Below are 26,734 nucleotides of genomic sequence, written 5' to 3' on the forward strand. Positions count from 1 at the left end.
AAAGTACCAATGTGATGGAAATAATTTTCTCCAACTTAATGGGGGATTCAAATTTACACTTCGTATAGGCCCTATATTTTATGTCACGTATATCCGTCAAAGAGTAATTTACAGCTAATCTATAACATGGACAGCTATAGGCTCTTATATCATATCGCATGTAATCACCTCATTAAGATTAATAATGTGATTGATTACAGTGTAACACATTTGCCTAAAAAGATATATCAATTACGTTTAACAAATCACCCTTCCGGGTATGAGATAATAAGGAAGATTCTAGTCCAAATGACAAATTTTGTTTTATTTTCTTTGATTCATTGAAGCATCCGACAGATGATTTAAGAAGCAAAATCTGATAACTGTCGCAGTCAGTTTTCCAGTCATGTCTTGCATGGGTACGTCTATGCATGGTTAAGTGCATTATTGTGCGATTAGGTATTTGTTAAAACCTTCATTGCAGCACTTCATTGTATCTGATCATTTGTGCGAAGTAGGGGTGTACTAGTACTTAAAATGGAAGGTAAGGCTTTTTCAAATTAGTGATGGGCCTATTTATTTATGTATTTATTTATCTATCTATCTATCATTATTATTATTATTATTATCATTATCGTTATTATCATTATTATTATAATTATAATTATTATTGTTATTGTTATTATTATTATTATTATTATTATTATTAGTATTATTTTGTTATTCGTTGATTCGCGCGAGGGTACGATAAGGACTAAATTGTCGTGGCTTCAGGATCTTTATCACCTCGAGCTAAATTTTGGCCGCCGTGATCGTACTGTTACAGATACACAATCTTCCAACCAAGAGATGGCGGCACACTTTAAAAAACACATTGCATACCCAGGGGCACCGCGCTTTGTGCTTTTAACAAATTCTGTCTGGCGCATTAAATAACCAGATGGATTAACACATGGACAAACAAAATGCACAAACAGATGCACAACTCGCACAAGTCGCTTTGGTTTTCTTATGTTTGTATGTATAACGTGTAATCATAATGTATATATTATGTGTTATATATATATATATATATATATATATATATATATATTATATAATATAATTGATATATATATAAATACAGTGCGAGAAGAAGAGCATTCGTGGACGTAGCTATAGTGATCAACGTGCGTGTTTACTGCCGAGCTTTCGGTCTCGCACTGAATATAAATGATGAAGGAGCTACACTGCTGTTGTAAATGGACGAGACCCCTTCTCGCTCTCTCTCTCTCTCTCTCTCTGTCTATTACATATATATATATAATCATTATTATTATATGCCTCATTAAAAGGGATGCATGCACGATTGTACGAATTACTAGAAACAAGGAATGCGTTTCTGATAAACGTATGTACATCAGATTAAAAGATAGTATTCATATATGAATTTTGCTGAAAATTTGTTCTCTCCTGAATAAGCGAATTAGCACAAAAAGAAACAATATAACAAAATACATAGGCAAGTCTGAAATACAAATCGCTCCTCAAGCAAAAGCCACTTGATCAAGCCAAGAAATAATCACTAATGCACGGCAACATTTAATTTGTAAGTGCTTTAATGGCTAATGATCCAGTGTGATAACTACAGAATTAATTTTCCATAATCGTTTTCATCATTATTTTGATGATATATTTTGTCTCTTTGTATACGCTATATAGCACCTTACCATGAAAAATTATACATGTTGAATGAATTTCTAAATTTAGTATTATGTTTCAACAGCACCGACAGTATTCAAAACCCGGGCCGTGTTATACCGGAGGTCATTTCCGAACCATTTTTATAGCGATCTGAAAAAGGGGAGTAAAATTGTGCTTAGGCACAACAGTGAACATTTTATCGAAATCGGATGCAAATTAGGGAACTAGGGAAGTTGCCCTAATCTTACAAGACAGTTTTTTTTTTCAGCATCAGTCACTATAAACATGCGAATGAGTTAGTTGATGATGACATCGCCTCACAACTTGCCATGCACATTGTGTACACAATCTTGGAAGTTTCCAGTTTTGTTTTTTGTTTAAGCGCAATGGGCAATTATGCGCCAGTCCCATATCTAGATTTTTGGAGGTTATTCAGTTTAGAATGATATCATGATCTTACCTTTCAAATAATATAATAAGAAAAAAAATATTGTCATTTTCTCTGAACACGATTAATACAAAATTGTAAGGTGATGACATGTCAGCTCATCCTTACTGTTTGAGAACTGTTCAGTATTAAAAGTAAAAAATGAAATAGCAACATTTCACAATTTCCTAATGTTTTCAACTTTTTTTCATAATTTTGATTAAATGTTCACTGGTGTGGTGGAAAAAAAATAAAGGTATTCTTTCTCTTTATATTAGTCGTTAACTAGTACGGAATTTGCTCTTTAGGAAACGAGGGCGTACAAAGTATATTATTTTGCTTAATAACTGAATTGACGATTAAACAAGCTTACACATGGAATGAAAGATATGTTGTTGTTTTTCTGCGTAGGAAACTAACAATCTTCTCAGCATTTCATATCCCTTCAAACATGAAAATTATTTACAACGGAGCCTTCCACACTTGGCATGATACATCCATACGGAGAAAATACACAACTATATCAACAATCAAGGGGTATAAGCAAACGAAAGACAATCGGGAATTTACGACATAAACATGATAAATATGACAAAATAGAATCAACTGTCAACTGAAAGACAGAGAAAAGACTTAAAAGACAAACAACGCTGCAATGGCTGACTGAGACATGCTTCTTCGTTCACACATGTAAAAGTTGCAAAAGCTCATACAAATATAGCATAACAATGAAAAGAAAACAGAAAATTTTTAATAAAGGGTATAAGGACTATAATTGTATTAGACCGATAGTTCTTTGTCATTTTTTTTCTGTTGCTCTTTGTATATTCTTATTCCGCTTGCTTCGTGTCTGCCACGTGTACTTTCAGAATTTATGTGCTTGAGGAATATTGCAATATGCTACGTGTTAACTGATAAAAAAAAAAATATGCTGGTCTGCAATTTAGTTGTTACTGAGTGTTAAGCTGACGCATGAATAATGGCTCATCGTCAAAGAGATTGATAGTATAATTGATGCTCAGATTGTGTTAATATCAAATAGAATAAGAGTTGCAAAATATTAACAAATTCTTCAGTGAGTACTTGTAATCTGTAATGCATGTAATATTTATCTCATGTCAAGCTATTGCATTTCATCGCACTCTATATGCTTTATGTGTGTGAGCTCTATGTTAAGATCGTTGTGTGTGTGTGTATGTGTGTGTGTGTATGTGTTTGTGCGTGTGTGCGTAACATATGAGTTATCATTGTTACCCAAGTGACAATGCCATGGTTCATTTTGTCGTATATTCAGACTATATCTAAGGAAAAAAATATGAATGATTTTTTTGTGTGTGTATTACAACATCTAAATTCGTTGACACATGCACTAAGTAAATACAGTTGTATAAGTAGTTCTTATATTGGCAAGTACGGATATAAAACAGGCAAGAAACTCAGCAATTGTGTGCCAATTTTAAAACGTAATGGTCATTTCTGTTCCACAATGATTTTCAAGTCTGGCATTATGACTAATGAAAGCGCGATGGGGTTTATTATGGTACAAGCAAATAAAAAAAAAAATCCATCGCAATACTGCAGAGCATTTCGGAAAAAATATGCATAAAGGTGTACTTACAATTTCGTGTACACCATCTAGATTAAGTATCACTTCATATGGAGTTACAAGAAAACAAGATATTCCATACCATAATAATCATAGTAAATTTGTTCGCACGTATATTATATTGCATGCTCGTGCAATGGTTGTCTAATGCGCGAAGGTTAAAAAGGGTTCCATGGTATCTATTATCTTCCATGCATTTATGTATGAGCTAAACACATGGCTATTACGAGTAACCGTAGCTATTTAGCATTGCTATCCTGGGCACAATAGTGACCTACAAACAATGGATCACGCTGGTTTATACGAAAACACACTATCAATTCTAGAAATTACACGTGTCTTAGAATTAACCAAACCAAGCCACAGGAATGCTTTGGTATATTTTCGTAAAATTCTCGAAATTACTGAAATATTTTGCTGCTGAAAAAGCAAAGAAGAAGACAGAGCTGCTGCTACTGAACTCTATCTTGGCCCGCTCACGCTGTAAAAATCTGACGCCGTCACGCCGTCATGTTACTAAGATCACGTGTTGTCGTGAGCTCCACACACAAGTGAATGGGCGATGTTCAAGATGGTGGTATTAAAGTGGCTTCAAAGCAATTGGAAAACGAGATATCCAGGTGGTTACTTTACTTTTCTTGGGAATAGCTGATGCGAAGCTTCTTTCAAAGTTTCCCCCAAATTCAGTGCATCGGGGTTTTAGAGGTTTGCTGTGGTGGCTATGGGTCCCTCCTGCACTGGCGAGGTTTCCTCTTTTGGCTGCGGAAGAACAAAACATTATCTTAAAGACCACTATTGTCTATATTTTTTCCCGTTTTGCTTTGGTTTTTTTTTTTCGTCCTTAAATGTCTTTTATCCATATACGCTACTTGAAGGTTTTCTTGCATGTTGCATTTGATGTTCTGGCGCGATGAACTCAACTTTTGATTTCGCTTCGTTTTTGTTTTTCTCTTATTTTTTTTTTCCAAAGCCAGTATTCTCCCCTTGAGTGAACGTCAATAGTTGACCACTGCGCTGCCATGTAGCGCACGATCGTGATGAACAAGTAGAACATGATGTTTTTAAATGCGAGGACTATGTCTTTTCTCATATTTTGTCAATAACACTCTAAGAATCTCTCAAAAGATTGAACGAAAGTGAAAAAGAAAACATATTGCATGCAACATCTTCTCTTAAAGCGGTAACAGTGCACTGCCCAAACGGAACTAACAGATTGTGATGGTGAAGGGAAAAAATAATGTTTATACATGTTATACGCTTAAAATCATAGTCAAATAATAATGAGTGAGTGTACAGAAAGACGACTGCAAAGCACAGACACATCACCGCTACGTTTCATCACAATTATAACACGAACAAAGATGAGGAAGCAGAAGAAGAAGAAGAAAAATGAAGATAAGGTAGAGAAACAAATTTACATTAACTGGAAATATTACTGATATACCAACAAACCACACTCCTGAACACTAATCTTTACCGGCAAATGCAAAACATGATATACGTTCTAGTATGATTTGTTTTTCCTTCAGAAAAAAGAAGAAGAAAAGTGTCATAGTACACTTTAAATGAAAACTAAAATGCCGGTGTTGCTTTATTATATTGAGGTCGCGAACTCTAGGAAGAGCTGTGCTTTACATAATGATAATGTGATGACTTAAGATATCACCTTAGATATTTCTATTACTTTCTTTTATGCTCTTCAACGAGTAGCAGTGTTTACCTTTGTTGGTTATGTTACGGAATTGACAACTCCTACATTATCTTTTCTACTGTCTACATAATCTTCATGAATAATACTTCGCTGCTCTTAATGGAAGAAAGAAATACACAAACTTAAAGAATAAAACCTGAACTAAGCTTTTCTTTTTCTCAATGTCCACTTTATTTCAATAATGAAAACAAGACCTATTATGACATACATAATTATGAAAGTGAAATGTTTATGTTCTTTTCGAAAAACGAAATAGAGTTTGAATTGAATTGAAATGAATTGAATTGAATTGAATTGATTTGAATTTAATTGAATTGAATTGATTTGAATTGAATTGAATTGATTTGAATTGAATTGAATTGAGTTGACATTCCTATCAAACATGCACTGGACTTATGCTGTCACTGCCAGGTAATTGTATTTTTCATATTGGCTATCAGAGATGACATCTCATGGCGCTTTATATCCAGTGGAAAAGGCGCTCAACAAATATCAACTATTATTACCATTTTTCTTGCTTGTTTGCTTGCCACGGGCTGACCTGAAACTGATCCACTTCAAACCATTGGCAGACTACCCGAATTTATGCATTCTAGTCATCCGATTCCTATTCATCGCAAAGTGTTCTGTGTAATGATTGCATATGATTATTGTATATCAAATGTTATGAAAGATTTACTCTAGGTAGTAGTACATTGGTAAGACATAATGCCCATCTCTATGTTTACATATTCCCAACCAAATATCCCTTTACATGTATCTAGAAGGGAAAATGGCTACGGTTAGCAATTTACCTTCGACTTGGCTTCCAGTCTTGACTTGATTTCATTGCACAAATCCTATACATATACAAACAAGGAGATATGAAAAGGGATTCAATGTTTTAATGCATGTATATCCCCTAATGAAATTATGTACATCATTCTTCTTATGCTCATTAGGGGAAGTATTTCCACTTCAAAACTAAAATGCATCAAGTTCATATAGGTATAGGAGCGTACTGAAAACGATCGGAACCCCATAAGTGGACGTTTCAGGCGCAACATTAACAAGGAACATAGCTGACATAGAATTTTGTTTCTTGCATATTGGTATTGCACTGACTCATTATCATGAAATACTGAAAAACAACAACTTGGATTTCATGTGATTCAATTTAATGTTCTTTGAATTTATACTTACGTTGTATTTCTTTGTTGTTTTCTTCATGTGGCTCCATACTCTCCATGACTGTAAATCAAACAACGAAAATGTGAAATGTGGCTGATCAAAACAAGATATATGTAGTATAATCAGAGAGAAAAAAATATGAGAAAGGACTCGGCTGCAAATTATTTTGTGCAGTAGAATTAGCTACAAATTTAACCACAGAGCAATCAGATTATAATATCTATAATTTCTCATCGTTCTAAACAAGATTTTAAACGTGATTATTACATCGGGTATTTGCTTTTTTTTCTCTCTCTCTCATTCTCTTGTGTTTGGAAAATATGCTGCAATTTTGGAGGAGAAAATCAACCTGAAAACAATCATGTTGGTTATTATTTGACATGTTTGACGGGATCAATTCTTTTAGCCAAATTCAAGATGATAAGAACCTCTATTTGACGAGGGAAGATGGGAAGGGTATTTTCTTTTTTGTCTTGCAACTTCAAATGCTAGCATTTCAACAGAGTATGTGAGAGAATGGAGGAGAATTATCTTTACGTTTACTCAGGGTTTGATATCTTGTTCGTCACGGCTACCTTCCCGACACGTCCAGCTTTAAAGAAGAAATCTAGTCCAAATATAAGTTAGTCTGATAAAAATGAGTAAAATCTTACGAGTTCAACAGTAAGAAATTGACTTAAATCGGATGAAAAATAAGGAAGTTATTATAATTTGAAATTTTGCTAATTTCTCCAAAACAGTTTTTGTATAGTGGATGTGAACATGCAAATGAGTGAGCTAAACATTGTCATACCCTTACAATTTGATCGTGTACAAAAACATGACGAATATTCAATGTTTTTGTCATTGAAGTCTGAAACATGACGATATTCCTGGTTGAATAACTTCAGAGTAGTAATGAGTTAGAGATACGAGGAGTTGAGCCTCGGGCATAATTGCGTTTGAATGAAAAACGGGAAATTTCAAAATTTTTGTGTACAAATCATATATGGTAAATTGTGAGGGAATGGCATGCTTACTTTGCCTATTGCACATTCATTTTGACTGTTCAAGAACTGTTTTCCCCGAAAATAGCGGAATTTCAAAATGTCATAACTTCCCTATTTTTCATCTGATTTTAATCAAATTTATACCGTTGAACTCGTATTATTTTACTCTTTCTTATCAAACTAACTTATATTTGGACTGAATTCCCCCCCTTTATGGGTGCGTCACGAGTCTGACATCCAAGAGTCATGGACAGCCAACTAGTCACAGAGCCGCCGAATCATACAGCTCATGAGTCATACAGTCCACGACCTCAACAATATAGGCAAACAAGTCCTATATGAATCCGACACTAGGCGAACAAAGCCAATGAGTCCGAAACAGGCCAAAAAGGCACATGAATCCGACAATAGGCAAGCACGACACTCGAGTCCGACACTAGCGCAAGACAAAAATAAAAAAGAGCCCATGGGACCGACATTACATCATGGAGAATAATGCACGCATTTCTGTTTTTGTTTTTGTTTTTTGTTGCCTATTGACGGACTCATGGGCCTCATATGCCTATAGCTCGATCATGGACTGTAACATACGAGTCATGGACCGTGTGACTCGCGGGTGTCGGGCTCGCGGGATGGCCCATGACAAACAGGCTCAAGTGTGCTTTAAAGTGCTGTTTGATAAGTCCAACAGCACCTCCTCTGCGATATTTTATATGGTTACACGTATTGACCTCGTGACTCGTTAATTGAAAATTCTGAGTCTCTCAAGATATTTTTACGGGCTGTGTCCCTCCTGACCAAGATCCACTTACCTGGCAGTATAGTAGGACAAAGATGACGACAGAGTCATTGGTAGGGTAGATTTTATAAATTTCCTTTGTTAAATGAGGCCATTTACTGGCGAATTTCAAATTCAGTTGCTGCTATCATGATTACCAACGATATATTACTTTATCAGTAATAATTGTTTAATAATGGTATAGTAAGAGTCAGTTGTTGTTGTAGAATAGTGTCATTGTCCTTGTTAGTAACTGATAGACATGCATACCTTCACACAAGCCATGATAACGAAGACGACGTTGAATATGATCAGGGCTCCCGCCAGAAAGATGCCTGACACCAAGTCGAAGAATATGGCGTCAACGGAGTTGGTGAAGACTGACACGATGGCGTTTTGGATGACGACCCCACACAAAAGAACCATACAGCACAGGACGTAATAGTCCTAGAATGACAAAAATGTGATGTCACGCAAACATACCCCCAATTTCATTCTGAAATTCTTTGATTTTCTAAGAAAGTATCTTTGATAAAAGCAACTCTTCCTGCAATAACCGAGAACATGTAAACACGCAAAATTGTAGTAAAACGTGCTTATACATAACCTCTGTTTCTACACGATCAATATAACATAATTAAAATCATCGGTGTCGTCAGAGTCATCAGCAAAATTACCATTGGTGTTATCTTAAATTCGTTCTGTGCATGTTAGCTTGTAAACGTTAGATTGGGTTCAGTTGCAATAACAAAGATACACGGATAATAGTACTAACCAGTAGCGTCTGGTATGATGTGTTGGGAAGACTCTGGGCGACAACGAATTTGAAGGCCACGGCTGTGAGAAGCAGGGTGAGAGTAACGCCCAGCCGGTCCTCGGGCGCCGACAAGTCCACAGCGAAGGATGAGAAGGCGAGCGGCGTGATGAAAAACTAGTAGGAATCAAAGCGAATTATTAAACATGGAATTATGCCTCGAAAGCCCATTTGAGGTCACATCTACTCCGTCTAGGTTGGGGCATTAAAAGTATCGGAGTCATGGTGTGACAATTTATTTCCACATTATTATTTGTTTGTTTGTTTGTTTAATCATCTGTAATGTATACGATTCGGGAAAAAGATGTACATACATAAATTCCATGAATACAAATATAAATTGTATCACCAAATTTGCAAATATACCTTAGGAATTATGCAGAAGAAGGACTGCCACTATAAGCGGATGCTTGAACAAGTGGCAGCCGAGGAAAGCTATACATATTTATACATAATTTGGTTGGCAATATGGGGAAAAGACCTAAACATATTTATTATAATACATAAGGGTTTTGTATGTTTTATTTCCTAGATGCAAGGAAAGATATGGTAAGCTATGATTAGGATAAGAGGATGATGATGTTGAAATGCTGAAGGTGATGGTAACAAAATAATTATTATCATTACAGACAGAACGTAAGCCTCTTTACCTGCTGGATTCAACGCTCTAATCTCTTAGCCATAGAGGAAGAAATGAATACAAAGATTCAAAAGCTTATAGCTGTATTACTTGTCTGTAATGGCAAAGCAGAATTTCAAAGTCTCGCACTTGGAAGAGGTTTATTCTTGTATACATTTTGATTTTTGATACGATACATCAAACATCACGCAAACCAGTACATGAGGACTAGTAATACATTGCCTGTTTGTGAAACATTATTCGAAGTGGCTTCAACAAGTTGAGCACCATAGATTGAGAACCGCCCCCCCCCCCCAACACACCTTTCTAATTCGCTCACAATGCAATGAGTAACTACTGACTTCAAAATTACCATGATGAAGGCGACGTTCCACATGTAGTAGTTCGGGATCCTCTTTACGTTCACGGTGATGTTGTAGAGGGGGTACGCGTTGACCGCCCCTGAACTCATCTTCTCTTCCTCCACTGGGGCTGCATCAACATGCTTCATCAGCCGCCACTCTTGTCCTCCTGCTCAGCCATCAGCAGATAGGGAGAACAATCATCACTATGGCAACAATGTTGTGTATAGAGACAATAAGTGACAGTGCAGCGATAGAAGGATGGGGATCGGAGCATGAAAATAAGTGAAAATGAAGAAATGAGAAAGATTTTTTTGCATGAAGAAAGGAACGATTTTTAAATATACAACATTCTGAAAGAAAAGGGAACTTACACAGTTTGGGCTACTGTTTACGTGCGGGGCACTGGTCGTGAAATTTTGGTAGCGAAAAAGAAAAGAACAAAACAGCAACAACAGCCAAGTGAGCATACAGGCTCTTACGATAGTTCTGTGAAGCATCATTTTTCCTTAAATTCCGTAGTCTTATGGGAAATCAATCTATAAGAAAGTGGTGCGGGACCAATCCAAAATTGGATTGAGAAAAAGAATGAATTCTAAACTCTATTACATCGAAAATTTCAACGTAATTTTGGATTGGTTCCTCATCAGGATCTAAAGAATTTGTAGAGAGTTGTAACGCAAAACCGATAATATTGAATATGAAAAAATAAAGTTTCGATTTTTTTGTTTTACAACATGATTTGTATTTCATGCCAACTAAACGTCACTCAATGACCATAATCCGTTGTTATGTAATATTATACGCTTTCCAATTACAAGGAAATAATTTAAGAAAATGTAATGTAAGTTGGAAATAGACCGAAATCATATGACAAGAAAATCCAATGCTTTATGCCATCCACTTTACAGACTCCGTGACGATTTAAATTTGCACTTGATTGAAGAGCGCCATCTGTGGATATTACAGTCACAAAAATACATCAAAAGATTTTATATCAATTAAATGACATAATATATAGTGTACATGAATGATGTATTGATGTAAACCATCACGTATGATAAAACTATTAGTCTGTTCAACAAACAATGAAAAATTCACCAGGAAAAACAGCTGACTGGTGTTTACATGTCTCACCTGTGAATGTGTCCGTTCGGACGCTGTCCTTCTGAGTCATGTCCTTGCTAAACTCGATCACTTTCTTTGGCCAGTCAGACATGATTTTGATGGTCAGATTCTGCATAATCATCGTCACAATAATCATTAAAGCATTCATTTTTTTTCTCGAATAGGTACCAGACAAACAGGATTAAGAAGAAGATTTTAAGAAGCGGGGTAAATCTGACCAGAAAAAAAAAATGTAAACGATCAATGGATTCGATGGCATAATTACGTCGCAACGTCATCAGTGTCAAATCATTGAAACTCTGGTGTTGAAAATCAGAAGGATACAATTTCTCCTTAGAAATAAGTCCAATAAAGAACGAAGATCTAGCACAAATTTGAGTGCAAGTGAAAAATAAAAAAAACTTATATTTTTATCATTACCGTCAACTTTTCTTATTTGCATTTAGATGTTAATTAACGTACCATGATTGCTATTTTTCTGGAAACAAATTCTGCAAAAATGAAAAAGAAAATGCATAACTTCGTTGTTTGTCTGATTTTGATGAAACTTTTACGATGCCGATTGATTGATTCCGTCATAGATACAATGCAGGCAGAGGGAGAGAGAGAGAGAGAGATAGTTAGAAATATAATTGCATTTATTCTGTTAGTGTATATAATATCAAGGAAGAATACTATGCAGGTGTGAGTTTCTTCAATATTTGTCTCCCTCTATATACAAATCAAATTTGTTAAGATCGCAACTGCTGATCTGTAAATTAACGAGGGGCAGACAAATGGAAGAAACTCATACCTGAACCTTCAACCCCTCTGAATGATAGCTTTCTTTCATTTAACCCTATAAAGCCCAAATCAACTATTCTTAAAAATAGCACTCTATATTCGGCGCCGAGATTATTCATTACATTACCAACAGAAACAAGATCCTTAACTTCAACAACTGCATTCTCAAGAGCAATTTCGCACATCTTCTTTGCTAATTATTCTACTTGATTATATTAAATTTATTAAAGTACACAATGCTTATGTAATTATTATCTCCTAATAACTTGTCACATGTTTCATTTTCATTTTTTTTTTTTTTTTGCCTGTACTTACACAATGTATACTCTATGACTTTTTTTTTCCATTTTTTTTTTTCTGGCGTTCGTTGGTAATGATTATTCTGTGTTTTTTATGTGCATTCTCTTCAATGTATGATTTCTATGTTTTGTTATCATTTCACGGCCTTGCTGAAAAACAGCTTATAGCTGATAGCAGGCTTTTTACTGTGGTCAAATAAATAAATTCAATTCAATTCAATTTTGACCCCTTAGAAGCCAAGGGGGGGGGGCACAGTGTCCCCCCCCCCCATATAAGTTCTGTATTATATGATGTATGACCGTCATATTTGGCACGTGGGTAGAGCAACTCATACTCCACATGACCCAACATTTTAAATTTCTCAAGGTTATCCACTGAGGGCGCTATCTGCCAAAAATTTATAGAAAAATAGTGGATGACACAAAATCCTGCTTTATGTACACGCAATACCTGTAGACATTTGACTATCAAACATGGACACAATACAAATCGTGTATCTGCAGTATTAAGACACCGGTATCCACCTCGGAGTCGTGTAAAGCTCACACAGTGTGGTTGAAGCTTGGAGAATTTTGAAATTTAAAGCCTTACCAGCCAGCGGCTCGACTGTGGCAGTCGTGCAAGTGATACGTATCTGTATTGTCCAACCCACCTGGTAGTCGAAAGGGAAGTCGGTCAGCCTCATGACGGACTTGAAGGTGCCTTTCATCCTGATCGACAGCTGAGCGTCCGGAATCGGGTCTGTCTCGTCATCGTACGGCGACTTGAGTCCCACGCGGTGCTTCACCTCATACTTGTCAATGCTGACGGCGTTGAAGAAATAGATTCGGGGGTCCCAGTGTTCGCTCCAGTCTATCTCCTGCAGAAATACGAGTCAATCAGAAGGCACATCAGTTATACGCAATTCCATAATAATCATATTTTTGTACAGTCCTGTATTCATACAGAATTATTCTCCTGAAAAAGAAAATATACATTTACATTATACTAATGGGTTAATGTTTAAATGATCTTTCCCTTTATAAAACACATAACAAAAAAATATAACTTTATACTTGAAGTAAAATACTCCTTGTGGAGCCGGGAAATGTGCAAACGCCGGGAAATGTGCAAACGCCGGGAATTGTGCAAACGTCTCGCCGGGAAATGTGCAAACGCCGGGAAATGTGCAAACGTCTCGCCGGGAAATGTGCAAATTTCATCAACGGGAAATGTGCGAACATGACGCCGGGAAATGTGCAAAAGTTCAATTTTGCCGGGAAATGTGCAAAACGTCGCCGGGAAATGTGCAAATCATTTACTTTAGCGATATTGTGTATAAAGATAATAGATAAACTCCATATCCAAACTGCCCATGAACTTCCACCATTTAGATTTTCTTAATAAAATCCTTGGCAGATTTTCAACAAAATTGGCAGGTAGTACGATTATGGCAATGGGATCTCAATTTGTTTATATAGTAGCCACCCACCCCCCCCCCCCCCCCCGAAAAAGGGGAGGGGGGCTCAATTAAGTCCCAAAACTACGGTATTATCGAAATTCTTCTTGTATTATATAACAAAATAAGAATGAGCTAGGATGGTTCTTTAACCCTAAAGGGTCCGGGCTTTTTTTGCTATGCTCAGACCGGGGGGGGGGGGGGGGAATGGATTCCGCGCCCCCCCCCCCCCCCATGAGATCTCGGCCATTGGTGGTGCGGTCGCGATGAAATTTCGCATGCGTGAGACCCACGTCATAATCTACAAGATTGTGTCATAAGATTTTTTGAAACAATCAATTTCTAATTCTAATTCATTAATTATGCAAATTAAGCTCAAGATGATATTTTAGCCCAATTAAAAGCATTGAGAGTCTAATTTTTGATCTGTAAATCTGTTTTTGCATATTCAACAATTGTACATCACAAAAACTTCCAAAACTCATTTCAATTCTTATGTATTTCATTGTTTTCAGAATTTCTTATGTATTTCTTTGTTTTTAAACTTTTTTTTCCTTTTTTTTTCATTGGAAATTGTCACTGACCACTCTTCTACCATAATTAGCACAAAATTAATAAATAAAAGTGATTAATTGTAAAAATAATCAGGTTCTTATGACTTTCATGACAGAATATTCTTTTCCATAGGAAATGTACACAAAATCACAAAATTGTGCCCGTTTTGGGGCGACATTCCGTTACAAAAATGGGCGTGGCTTCGCAAAAGTATGCGCGGACGTTGCAAATTTGGTCTCAAAAGTTGCGCGAGACTTGAACGAAAAAAGTCAAGAAGCCTCGCGACGAAGCCTTCTCGCGTTACAGATTTATAGCGCGAAACGTCGGGGGGGGGGGGGAATCCGCCCCCCCTCCCCGCCCTTTTAGGGTTAAAGATATTGATGACAGGAGTTCACGTTTAATGGCAGATCCAGGGATGCAGGGCACGGGGCCATAAGTGGGGAGGAGTCTTCAAATTGAAGCCTCAGAGTCCCTAAACTAGTGCTATGAAGACATTAATGACTGAAATTGCATGTTTGATTATGACGGATCCAGGGGTGTCCGGATCGCGGGGGAGGGGGTGAGGGGAGGAGAGCGATTTTCTACATTGTCAGTATCTTCTTGAAAAGTCTAGGACAGATTTTCACGAAACTTGTCAGATAGCCTCATTACGGTGATATGATCTTTATGAATTGAAATTAGCCCCCAATCCTCCCCCCCCCCCCCCTCACCCCGGCCGAAAAGGGGGGGGGGGGTTAAGCCTCAGAGTCCCTAAACTCTAGATTTTTAAAAATCTTTTTTCTGTCGAACAAAAAAAAAAAGATAGAGCTAAGTTAGTGCCTTGCATGACTGAAATTTCATGTTTGATTATGGCAGATCCAGGGGTGCCCTGATTGGGGGTGGGGGGGGGGGAGGGGAAGTGATGGAGAGGAGGGGGATTGTCCACATTTACTGCATCTTCTTGATAAATCCCAAGAAGGATTTTCACCAAACTTGGCAGATACCATCTTTACGGTGATTTGATTATGGTCTTATATGGTAAAATGAGCTCCACCCCCTCCCACCGCCAAGGGGGGGGGGGGGGGGAGGAGGAGTTGAAGTTTTAGGTCCCTAAACTCTGGAATCTGTAATCTTCTGTTGAACCGAAGAATATGGAACTACGTTATACACTACAGTTACTAAAATTTCAGGTTTGATTATGACGGGTCCAGGAGTGCGCTGATAAGGGGTGTGAGGGGGATTTTCCACATTTTCTGCATAGTCTTGTAAAATATATGACGGATTTTATACCAAACTTGGCAGATAGTATATTTATGGTGATTCGATCTTAATTTCTTAAATTGAATCCCCCTCCCCCCCCCCCCTCCCCGCCGACGAGGGGGGGGGGGGGTTGAAACCTCAGAGTCCCTATATTCTCTTGATTTTTTTTTTTTACTTCTGTCGAACCAAAAAAGTTAGTGCTGTAAAGACATTAATGACCGAAATCTCAGGTTTGATTATGGCGGATCTACGCGTGCTCTGATCGGGGGTAGGTGAGGGTGAGGGTGAGGGGTGCTGTTCGTTATTCCGAAGGTTCGCTGTTCCGAAGGTACGTTATTCCAAAGGGTCGTTAATCCGAAATACGCAAAGTCCCTATACCTAGAGGTTCGTTAATCCGAAAATGAAAAAGGGTTCGTTAATCCGAAAATTTGTGGCTTTATTCCGAAGGTTCGTTATTCCGAAGACTGGTTAATCCGTAAATAAAATTCGGAACAATGAACCTTCGGAATAACGAATCTTAGGAATAAAAGAGCCCTCGGAATAACGATCCTTCGGAATAACGAGCTGTAACCAGGGGGAGGAGGGGGATTTTCAAAATTTTCTCCATCTTCTTGAAAAATCTATGACGAATTTTCACCAAACTTGGCCATAGCATCTTTATGGTGATAGTACTGTAAATACAGTTAATGCATGATGTACAAGTAGGCTCAAGTTTACAATGACAGATGAAGGGATGCCCAACAAGGTGAGTTGGTATGAAGGAGGCTTAATTTTCACATTTTTTGTCTTTTTCCTGAAAACTCAAGACGCATCCCTCGGATAATAAAATTATATATCAGCTTTAAAAAGAAGAAAAAAACCTTCTATACAAAAATGATGGAGCTAATAGAGTACTGGTGCCTGTTATGGTAAGTTAATTCATGAATATTAACGTTAAGTGCGGCGGAGGCGGATTTGTCACTTATTCAGCTTCTTCTTGAAACCCTTATAATAGATATTTGCCAAGCTTGAAACGTAGCGTAGCGTATTTATCTGGTGATATGACTTCAATTTGTCTAAATGAGCACTGCCCCAACCCGTAAAGTGGGAGGAGATGGAGCCCCCCCCCCCCTACCTCATCTCCGCCCCTTGAACTTGAAAGGGACCAACACGAGGGGGGTGGGGTCGTTCGGGTGGAATTCAGAATTTTGTTGAAAACCCTATACATATGAAAAAAAAACCCGGAATACATACTTTTTAAAGAAATTTTCTATACAACCAAGAGTAATAGAACACAATCTTATCACATTTTTAGAAGGTAGATCTATACTTTGATGAAATTTCACTTCTGCTTACTAAATGATGTGGGGGCTACCCTGGTCTTATCCCTATAGCTTTGGGGAAGGGGAACAACTTAGACTTGTTGCCCCTTCGAACAAAGTGGGGCTCTATTACCCTATGAGAGATGCTGCCTCCCACGTTCGGTGGAAATCCGTCAAAGATTTCTCAAGAGGATGCAGAATGTGTGAAAATCCCCCTCCTCCCCCTCAACCCCCCCCCCCCCGATAAAAACACCCCTCGATCCGCCACAATCAAACGTGAAATAAAATTTCAGCCATTAATGTCTTCATAGCACTAACTAAGCTCTCTTTTCTGGTTTGACAGAAGAAGAAAAAAATTGAGTTTAGGGACGCCGAGGCTTCAACCCCGCCCCCCCCCCCCCCAAGCAGTGTGTGTGTGTGTGTGTGTGTGTGTGTGTGTGTGTATGGAAGGGGGGGGGCTCATTTTAACAAATTAAGTGCATATCACCGTAAAGAGGCAATCTGCCAATTTTGGTGAAAATCTGTCGTAGATTTTTCAAGAAGATGCTGAAAATGTGGAAAATTCCTCTCTTTGCCCTCACCCCCTCGATCTGGAGACCCCTTGATTCGCGCCATAACCAAACATGAAATTTCATTCATTAACGCTGTGTCTTCATAGCACTAACTTAGCTCTGGTTTAGTTTGGGGAAATCCCTCATAGATATTTCAAGAAGATGCTAAAAATGTGGAATATCCCCAGCCACCCATCACCCTCCCCCCCCCCCCCGAACTGGGCACCCCTTGATCCGCCATAATCAAACATGAAATTTCATTCATTAATCACGTTAATGTCTTCATAGCACTAACGCTATCTTTTTCGGTTTGACAGAAGAAGATTAAAAAAAAAATCCAGATTTTTGGGATGTTAAAAGTGAAGCTTTAATCCCCCTCCCCCTTCGGCGAGGGGGGGGGGGCGCATTTTAACAAATCAAGATTATATTACCATAAATATGACTGTCTCTATATTTCACAAGTTGGGTGAAAATCCGTCCTAGATTTTTCGAGAATGTGCTGAAAATGTGGAAAATCCCCCTCCTCCCCCTCACCCCCGATAAGGGCACCCCTGGGTCCGCCATAATCAAACATGAAATTTTAGTCATTAATGTCTTCATAGCACTAACTTAGCTCTTTCTTTTTCGGTTCGACAGATGAAGAAAAAAAATCAAGCGTTTATACATGGTATAGGGACTCTGAGGCTTCAACTCCTCCCCCCCCCCCCCCCCTCCTTAGGACTGGTGTGTGTGTGGGGGGGGGGGGCTCATTTTGACAAATTACGATCATATCACCATTAAGATGTTATCTGCCAAATCTGGTGAAAAATCGTTGCAAGGTTTGCAAGGAAATGCTGAAAATGTAATAAAAAACTAGAAATGTCGCTATGGCGACTGATGCCTCCGCCATAATGCATGATTCCCCCAATAGGTGTATAGTACAATGTCTTCACAATGTGTGATGACAGTTTCACATAACTGGCAAAATATTGAAATGACAGGTTTGTCAGAAATATCTTGAATGTTCACTTTCCTTGAACTGGGTTTGCTATAATTATTGTCTAAGAGTGCAGGTACACATATTTAGGGAATTGAGAATTTTTATTTGACTTCTGACGGACCCTTTTATAAGTTTATGCATTGAGTAATTTCCAAGGTATGAAAAAAGAATGTAATTACAGTACAAGATAGTTTTTTTTTTGTTTTTTTTTGGGGGGGGGCATTGAAACCTGGCCCTTGACACTTAACCTTTGACCTTTGATCTTCTGGCTGGAAATTTCCCGGAGAATCTCCATTAGGTAATGCACGTATATATTAAGTTTTAAAACTAATAATGCAAGCATTGCATATACTAGTATATGAGGGAAATAGTAAAATTTGGAGGAGTTGACCTTGACCTTTGACCCCCTGACTATTGACCCACGACCTCTAAATTCCCTAGATAATCCCTGCCAGTCAGTACATGCGTGCACCAAGTTCCATGAAGATACATTGAACCATTTGCGAGAAAAGTGATATTGCAACATTTTCACCTAACCTTTGACCTTTTGACCTTTGACCTTATGACACGAAACTCTCTTTGGAGAATCTTTACGCAGTAGTACATGTCTACACTAAGTTTCAAGAAAATACCTTTGGGCATTGCATAGATATGGAGGAAATAGCAACATTTTTAGCATTTGACCTAGACCTTTTGACCTTTGACCTCTTGCCAATGTCACTAAAATCTACTTAACTAATTGTTCCATCATACATCATCCTTGGACCAAGTTTGGTGAAAGCTGCTTCATCCAGTTTTGAGTTATCACGTAAACAGATAAATTTTAGGATTTGACCTTGATATTTGACCTTTGACCTCTGTCCGATTTCACTAGAAAACTAATCAAGTAATTGCCCCATCATACATCATCCTCCGACAAAGTTTGGTGAAATTTGCTCGATCCAGTCTTGAGTTATCGCATAAACGGATACAATTTCATGATTTGACCTTGACCTTTGACCTCTGACCTTAGGCCGATTTCACCCAAAATCTTATCAAATAATAACCCTATCATACTTTATACTTGGACCAAATTTGGTAAAATTCCAGTCAATATTACTCAAGTTATCGCGTAAACGAAAGCGGATGGACGTACGTACGGACGGACAACCCGAAAACATAATGCCTCCGGCACCACTTCGTGGCGGAGGCATAAAAAGACAGATGGTCGCTAAGACAGGTGGTAAAGATGGTAATGGTGCGTGCGCAGCTTTGATTGAGAGTTTCTCTTCCATCTCTACATAATATAGGTGAAATGAATGGTTTGCACATTTCCCGGCGACGTTTTGCACATTTCCCGGCAAAATTGAACATTTGCACATTTCCCGGCGTCACGTTTGCACATTTCCCGTTGATGAAATTTAGAGATTTGCACATTTCCCGGCAAGACGTTTGCACATTTCCCGGCGTTTGCACATTTCCCGGCGAGACGTTTGCACATTTCCAGGCGTTTGCACATTTCCCGGCGTTTGCACATTTCCCGGCTCCACACTCCTTCCCATTCGGAATTTACTTGTACAATCACGTATAACTCTAGTGTGCACGTAACCAGTGGATGAAATTTCTTGGATTTGATTATTCTCCCTTACAAGATTTTTGCAATGTGTAACTCGATCCTCCTACACTCTTTGGTTATTTTCATATCAATTTTTAATCTACTTAACTCTTTATGTGCCATGTTCGCACGTCCTACTCAGTCGACGGCGTGCCAACTTCGCATATTCTGCTCAAACCCACTAATCCGCTTAAACCGATCGATAAATCGCCTAATCCCGCGGTACAATGAAAGCTTTTCTGGCGCTTTTGTTCCTTTTACATACAGCTTGCATTCTATGTGGTGATTGACTATCAAGCGGTGTTCCCTACTACATTTGCGTGTAAATTCTAAGTTTCTCTCACGGTTTCATGTGCAAAAGTCATGCCTTCACAGTAATGTAGCAACTGGTCATTATAGAAATAGAAATAGAAATACATTTGTCATACACTTTATATCAAGGCAAAGCTTGGCATTCCTCTTCATCTTTGCTCACTATTATGTCAAGCTTAACAGAAATTTGTAGAAGTTATATAGATTGGAAAAGCAGAATTCTTTTCCAAAGCATGACTACCTTCGTGTCCCAGAATAACGTGGCACACAGGGGGTTTCCACCATGGCAAATAAAGAGTTAAGCTAGTGACTTTCAATTTGATATCACAAAAAAGTTATGCTATACTCACGTCAGCTTTGAGCCCCTTGATGCTTGGTTCCTTCCATTTGATGGTCAGGGCGAGTTCGCAGTTGAATTCCTCCTTCAACGTGTCGATGTCGCCGACGGTGATGATGTTTACCCGGACTCGGGCATCAACCTATAGATCAAAAGCACAACAACGGAACAAAAAAGACAGAAAAGACTTAGAAAACTTATCCTATCCTCCATAATCATGCGGATACTTTGATAGAACGAACAATCACAAGTGATTTCGACTTCCCATGGTGAACTGCATGCATGCGACAGTCTGAATACCTGCTTTATCATGCTTATTGTTTCTGCGGTTTCTCTGTTGCAATTAAAGCTTTCTCTAATTAAAGCACATCTAAATGCTTTCACTATGGTTTCATAAGACATTTCTGTAGCATTTAAAACGAAAGCAACAAATCACATCAAAGAGTGGCGTTGGGTTAGAATTTGGCTCATTAAAACACGAAAGAAGGATTTATCTTCTGTCATACAAGAAACACTCATTATTACTGATGATTTCATACCTCATGTGCTTGTATGCTTGTTTTGGCTTCATCAAGTATATCTCCTTAGACCGGTATAAAATCTCTTGAAAGTGAAGAAATTGGGTGATACTGTATTCTGTATACGTGTTTATCATTAATATAGCCGTTTCCTCTTTGTTACCACTGACAGATAATTCGTCTGACGCGAGTACCACTGCAGTATCATGGCATCAGTTATATAGCTAACATTCATATTAACGTACATCATGCATATAAAAATATGTATTGTATAAATAGGTAAAATATTATTCAAGAATTCTATTCTCAATTAAGTCTACAGGGGAAAGCAGTTTCTGATATTTTTCAACTCACTCACCTCAACTCCCCCCCCCCCCGTTTCTCTCTCTCTCTCTCCCTCTCTCTCTCTCTCTCCCTCTGTAGCAGGTGGCAATCCAAATGCAATTGAAAGTAATATAGTTTATGCTTATATTCTTGTTGTTGTTTGTTTGTTTGTTTGTTTGTTTGTTTGTTCGTTTGCTGTTGTTTTTTCTCTTTGGAGGGGGGGGGGGGTAGCTTATTAAACCTGAACTTTATCTCAGTAATAATTCCATAAGCGTTGGTGTGTGGCTACACCTTTTAGGTATAAGTAGGGTTCATTTTAAGGCACGTGTTCTTACTGACTTACATTATAACGTACGAAAGCACAGGGAAGCTTACAATTATTCTTTGATTATTTCTAGTACAGGGAAATTCATGGATACCTTTAATGAATGGGATTATGAGTCACAGGGTGTGTTGAAGGGGCTGGGTTCCTGGCACACGATTACGTGCCTCTTTGCCAATAACATGACATTTCGAAGTGAAGTAACGTTGGGAAATCCCGACATCCATCCAATCCCCCCCCCCCCCATTCGAAAGCGCAACTATAGGCCTACAATGTAATGTACCTGTCCGTGACGGGTGATTGTAAAATGAGACCACACGCAATTCAAAAGATTCTCAATCAATAGTTATTGCTCATTGAAACATGTTATTTGAAATTCACCCGGTGTATCGAGAAGGTCCTTTGCGAAAGTGAACAATGCCGTACGTGTGTTGTTTTCCCCTGCCAGTCCTATTCGATTAGTTTCAAATTGTCAATCTATATGCTTCTACGCCATGCGATCAAAGTCCATATTAATTATCTTCATTTCGATTTGTTTCAAGGTGTGTCTCTGTGCAATTTCATAAAGAGCAGGAAGGGTTTCTGACCCTTTGCAGTAATCAGAAGGAATTGTACAGATGTATGCAGGGTATATATTATAATATTTTAAATTGCCTTTTCTGACTCTGTTCACGACTGAAAAAGAGGATCCATTTTTTACAAATCCTGAGGAACGCAAACAAGCAAGTGTTATCAAAACTCAGTTCCGACATCACTAACTTGTGACATAATAATTTCGATAATAGCATTAGCGTATATGGAGGACGGTCATGTCAAGTAAATGGGAATGTTCTAGAATGGCGTAATGTTGACGTAAGAAGTGTGAATGAATCCATTCAATCCATTATGCGTCTGAAGTGGATTCAAAATGTCTGCTTGATTCAATACCAATGACGTGAATGAGGAGTGGACATACAAAAAAAGAATCACCACCCATACTTACCCTTATAAAAAGAATCGCATGAGAGAAGATAATGGTAACAAGTGATTGCTCTTCTGAAAAAAAAAAAATCTAGATTACATCTAATTAGATAATAAGTTCATTATTATCAACATTTTCCGAAAAAAATAAGGACACTTTATAATTCTGAAGCTAATCGGTGATTAGAATAAATTGATAGGCCTACGCGAGAAGTTGGCTTTGGCCAACGTAAAAAACAGACTATTTAATCATTGACATAATTACCAGTATATGACTCCCTGATTGTTAAAAAGTAGGCAACAGGACATAAGAAATTTTCATTCAATGACTTGTACTATATAGCTATACATAATTATACCATAATGAACTTGATTGAACGTTTCAGTCTCGATTCTTAATCGTCGCCTTATAATCAATCACAACATTGAAATATAGAAGAACAATGAGTTGTTTGGTCAGGGAATGTGGCGAGAATAATCCTTGCCATTGTTTAGAGAATAATGAAAGAAAGTATGTTTTAATCAACCATATTCAGCGTCATTAGTGCTTTTGCGATTCTAATCGTCTGACCAGAAGAGCAATCAGATTCTTGTACCTTCATGCCGTCGTCTCTCTTCTTGTGAACCACCTCATTCGGTTTGTCTCTCCCGTTCTCCTCAATCTTCTGCAAGAGCTTCTCCATATTTGCCATGGATGCCTTCACTTCCTCTAGACTGGATGCCGACGCCATTTTGTTTTACAGCTCGCACTGGAATAATAAGAAACTAGTAAATTCACGAAGCAGCGAAGAGAACAGAGTTACCTCACATTGACTGGTATATTGGGAATTCTCGGAAACAAAATGATGTTAGGTACATGTATTAGCGCCAGACAAGATTCGGACGATCCCCATGACAGCAAAGGCATGAAAGTTGTCTAGAATCGCAATCGTTTTCCATAACATTCAGTTTGTTCTTGATGAATGTTGTGCCAGTCTTGCAATACTTCTGTCAACGTTTACAAACTATTTTTTGAAGTCGGAAGTTTTTGATGGAATTTTTATCTTCACTTTCTTGAAAATTCCGCATTGTCTGTTAGGTTGAAGAAACAACAGCAGGTAATAATGTACATCGTAGGGCCTACTCCCTAACTTAATGTCAGGTATTTACAATAGCGCCAGCCGCCGAACAAGATTCGGATGATCTCCATGATAGCAAAGACATGAAAGTTGTCTAGATTTGCAATCGTTTTCCACTACATTTAGTTTTTCCCTGATGAATTTTGTTTTGCATGCCAGTCTTGCATTACTTCTGTCAACGTTTGAAGTCGGAAGTTTTTGATGAAATCTTTTTGTTTTCATTTCACCTTCACTTTCTTGAAAATTCCGCATTGTCTGTTAGGTTGAAGAAAACAACAGCAGGTATTGTATAGATAATACAATGTAGGCCCTACTCCCGAACGAGCGTCCGACAATCAAGGAACTACTGATTACTGCGAGTATACCGTTAACTACTCTATGCCGTCCAACTCTATCCTCTCCCTCCCCGCTTCTCCTCCTTTCTCCCCTCCCCCCACCCCCCTTCTCTTTCCCGAGCTATGTTGAATCACCAAAGCGACGGTATAAATACATGAAGACGAAACCAAGGCTTGGGGGTAATTACAGGTTCGCGATTAGTAACTGTATTAGGTGTCCCAAATGTGACCGTGCATAAAAAACAAACAAACAAACAACAACAACAACAGACAACAACAACACTAACAACACAACAAAACATTTTGCACGCATTGCTTTTTGGGAGGACTAAAATAGGTGAAACGGATCAACCCATCAGTCAGTTTTGATTTGTTCATAGTTTCTGAATGAGTAAGTCTCGATACATTATGTTATAAAGTTGGGAATCATAAAACAAAGGGAAATCGTGTCTAGCAGTTTTTCTACAACACTGTTTGTAGGATGACGTGATTAGAGTCCACTTTTTGATTTGTAAAAACACTTTACACAGTCTTCAATTTCAACTGTAATAACTTTTGGAATAATGATGCTACTGTTTTTAAAGTTTATATTAGACTTGGACCAGAATGCGTTAATAGAGCATTGGTTAATTTCAACTTAATCTGATAATCTCTTTTTTGTTGTTGCTGTAAAATTCAACACCCTCTTTTTAGTCCCACTCATTTCACGCCGCCAGTTAACGATCAGATTATCAAAGCACTTGACTATAGACCCTATACTTCAGAGCCTCTTTTTGTCAGTAGGACTATACAATGTACACACTTTTCCAGAGTGTGTGCATTCTGTCCAATGGTTTATAGAGATAGGTGATAGGAGAGTCCATTTGAACTGCGTTATACATTATATATCACTTTAAAGCGTAAAGTCTGCCCTTTCAGAATATGCTCTAAATTAAAGATGCTTGCCTGGCGAGTTTTTGGTGGTCTTACAAGTGATGCAGGGTCACAATAATCAAGATTATGCACAGTAATCGACCTGTCATATTTACATATCATTGATATAATACGGTGATAAATATCAAAGACAGAAAGACAGACATCAGACAGGCAAACAGACGGATATATAGATATGATAGATAGATATTACATGGAACGTGAGTGCATTATGTTAAAATGCTGCATGTGCAAGGAGGTGCGTGATGATAGGGAGTTTAAAACACTTCAAATACAGAAACAGAAAGTGAGAGGGAAGAAGAGTGCATGAGAGAGTGAATTGAAAGATGAGGAGGGATGCATGATTCTCTTTATTTAATGAGAAGCCTCATTATCCTGGTACAACGGCAGTATAACGTGATTACAAAGCACGGACGCTTGCAAGTCTTATTGCCAAGTGAATACACATGAGCTATCGATCGAGTGCTATTTTTGTCATGCTTCGGGATTCCCTTGCGAACGCGTCCCTCAAAATGTCATAGGTCATGATACGATTCTGTGACCGTGCACCTACGTGTATTTTTAATTCTCCTGTACGTCTGTGACATCAACATAAATAACACGGAAAGGCATCACAATAGCAGCCCAGATCTAGATTTTTAGTAATCTTATATGATGGACGTATTAACGTGTATTTAGTTGATTAAGCAGAACAAAACAATGTCATGATATTATGTCCGGCATTATGCGTCAGTGCAGGGAGGTCCTTCCTAGTCAGTGTAGTTACACCTCTAAATGCACTGTCACGTAAACGTAATACTAAAGAGCCTTTACACTGCCCCATCAACTAGTCGTGTCATATTTATTTCCATTAGGCCTGCAAATCACAGATTACCGTTTTCACTCACCATTGATGACTTGAACAAAAGGTATCAAAGTATCTGCACTTCAGCGATTGGTAAATATCAGCGATTAATAGCATCACACTAGGCTCTACACACGCAAAAGCGCTGCTATAGGTTAAGGTACGTATCAGGTTTTGATGATGTTACTTTGTCCTCGCCTTGTTTCGGTCTCCTTCAGGGTTTGCATCAGTCTCGTACTCACTACAGCATGTCAGAGAGTGAATATGAAGTGTTGATGACGAAATGGTAATTCTCACTTTTTAACTATAACTTGTAGGCCGAAAAGGGGAATACAAGTAATATTTTGCGGGAGTAAGCTGTAGCTTACTCGTATTTCTGCACAACGGGAGCTACACATTCTTAAGGGATGCACCACGCACCGTCATTCAATATTCTTATAGTTCAGGTATCGCTCGTCCCTGCTGTGCGGCGAAAGCTGTACGATGTCTGTGCAAATAGAAATTATGCAGAAAGCGCCTTGCTATGGGTAGAGTCACAGCCTTCTCGACCAGACACACACGAGCCCATAAATACTGTAATTCTTTGCGCCGGGGAGACATGCTATCAGACTCGATCGATATGAGAGCAACATCGTAGAAAGGGAATCATAATTGCTTTAATGTGGATAAATAGTGACAAAAATCAACCTTACCGTTTGTCGACTAACTTGCGTAGAAGGTATATG

At 38.2% G+C, this 26,734-nt stretch overlaps 1 protein-coding gene across 2 annotated transcripts; it reads right to left on the bottom strand.

The window, feature by feature from the left end:
* Positions 1-3,730: 3,730 nt before the first annotated feature.
* On the bottom strand, positions 3,731-26,734 carry LOC139720887 (cys-loop ligand-gated ion channel-like). Of its 2 annotated transcripts, none has more exons than XM_071632216.1 (11): positions 26,702-26,734; positions 23,376-23,528; positions 20,669-20,797; positions 13,002-13,208; positions 11,276-11,375; positions 10,150-10,307; positions 9,119-9,274; positions 8,614-8,790; positions 6,589-6,636; positions 6,201-6,245; positions 3,731-4,454 (listed from the first exon to the last, which is right to left on the bottom strand). In XM_071632216.1, the coding sequence occupies exons 2-11, from the start codon at positions 23,508-23,510 to the stop codon at positions 4,395-4,397; spliced, it is 1,215 nt and encodes a 404-aa protein (XP_071488317.1). In that variant the 5' UTR covers positions 23,511-23,528; positions 26,702-26,734; the 3' UTR covers positions 3,731-4,394. The 2 variants fall into 2 exon arrangements, with proteins under 2 accessions (XP_071488317.1, XP_071488318.1); XM_071632217.1 differs by lacking the exon at positions 26,702-26,734 and adding an exon at positions 26,053-26,293.

The sequence above is a fragment of the Diadema antillarum genome, unplaced genomic scaffold (assembly GCF_040938485.1).
Source record: "Diadema antillarum isolate AM-2024a unplaced genomic scaffold, OU_Dant_1.0 scf00000134, whole genome shotgun sequence".
Classification (NCBI taxonomy): domain Eukaryota; kingdom Metazoa; phylum Echinodermata; class Echinoidea; order Diadematoida; family Diadematidae; genus Diadema; species Diadema antillarum.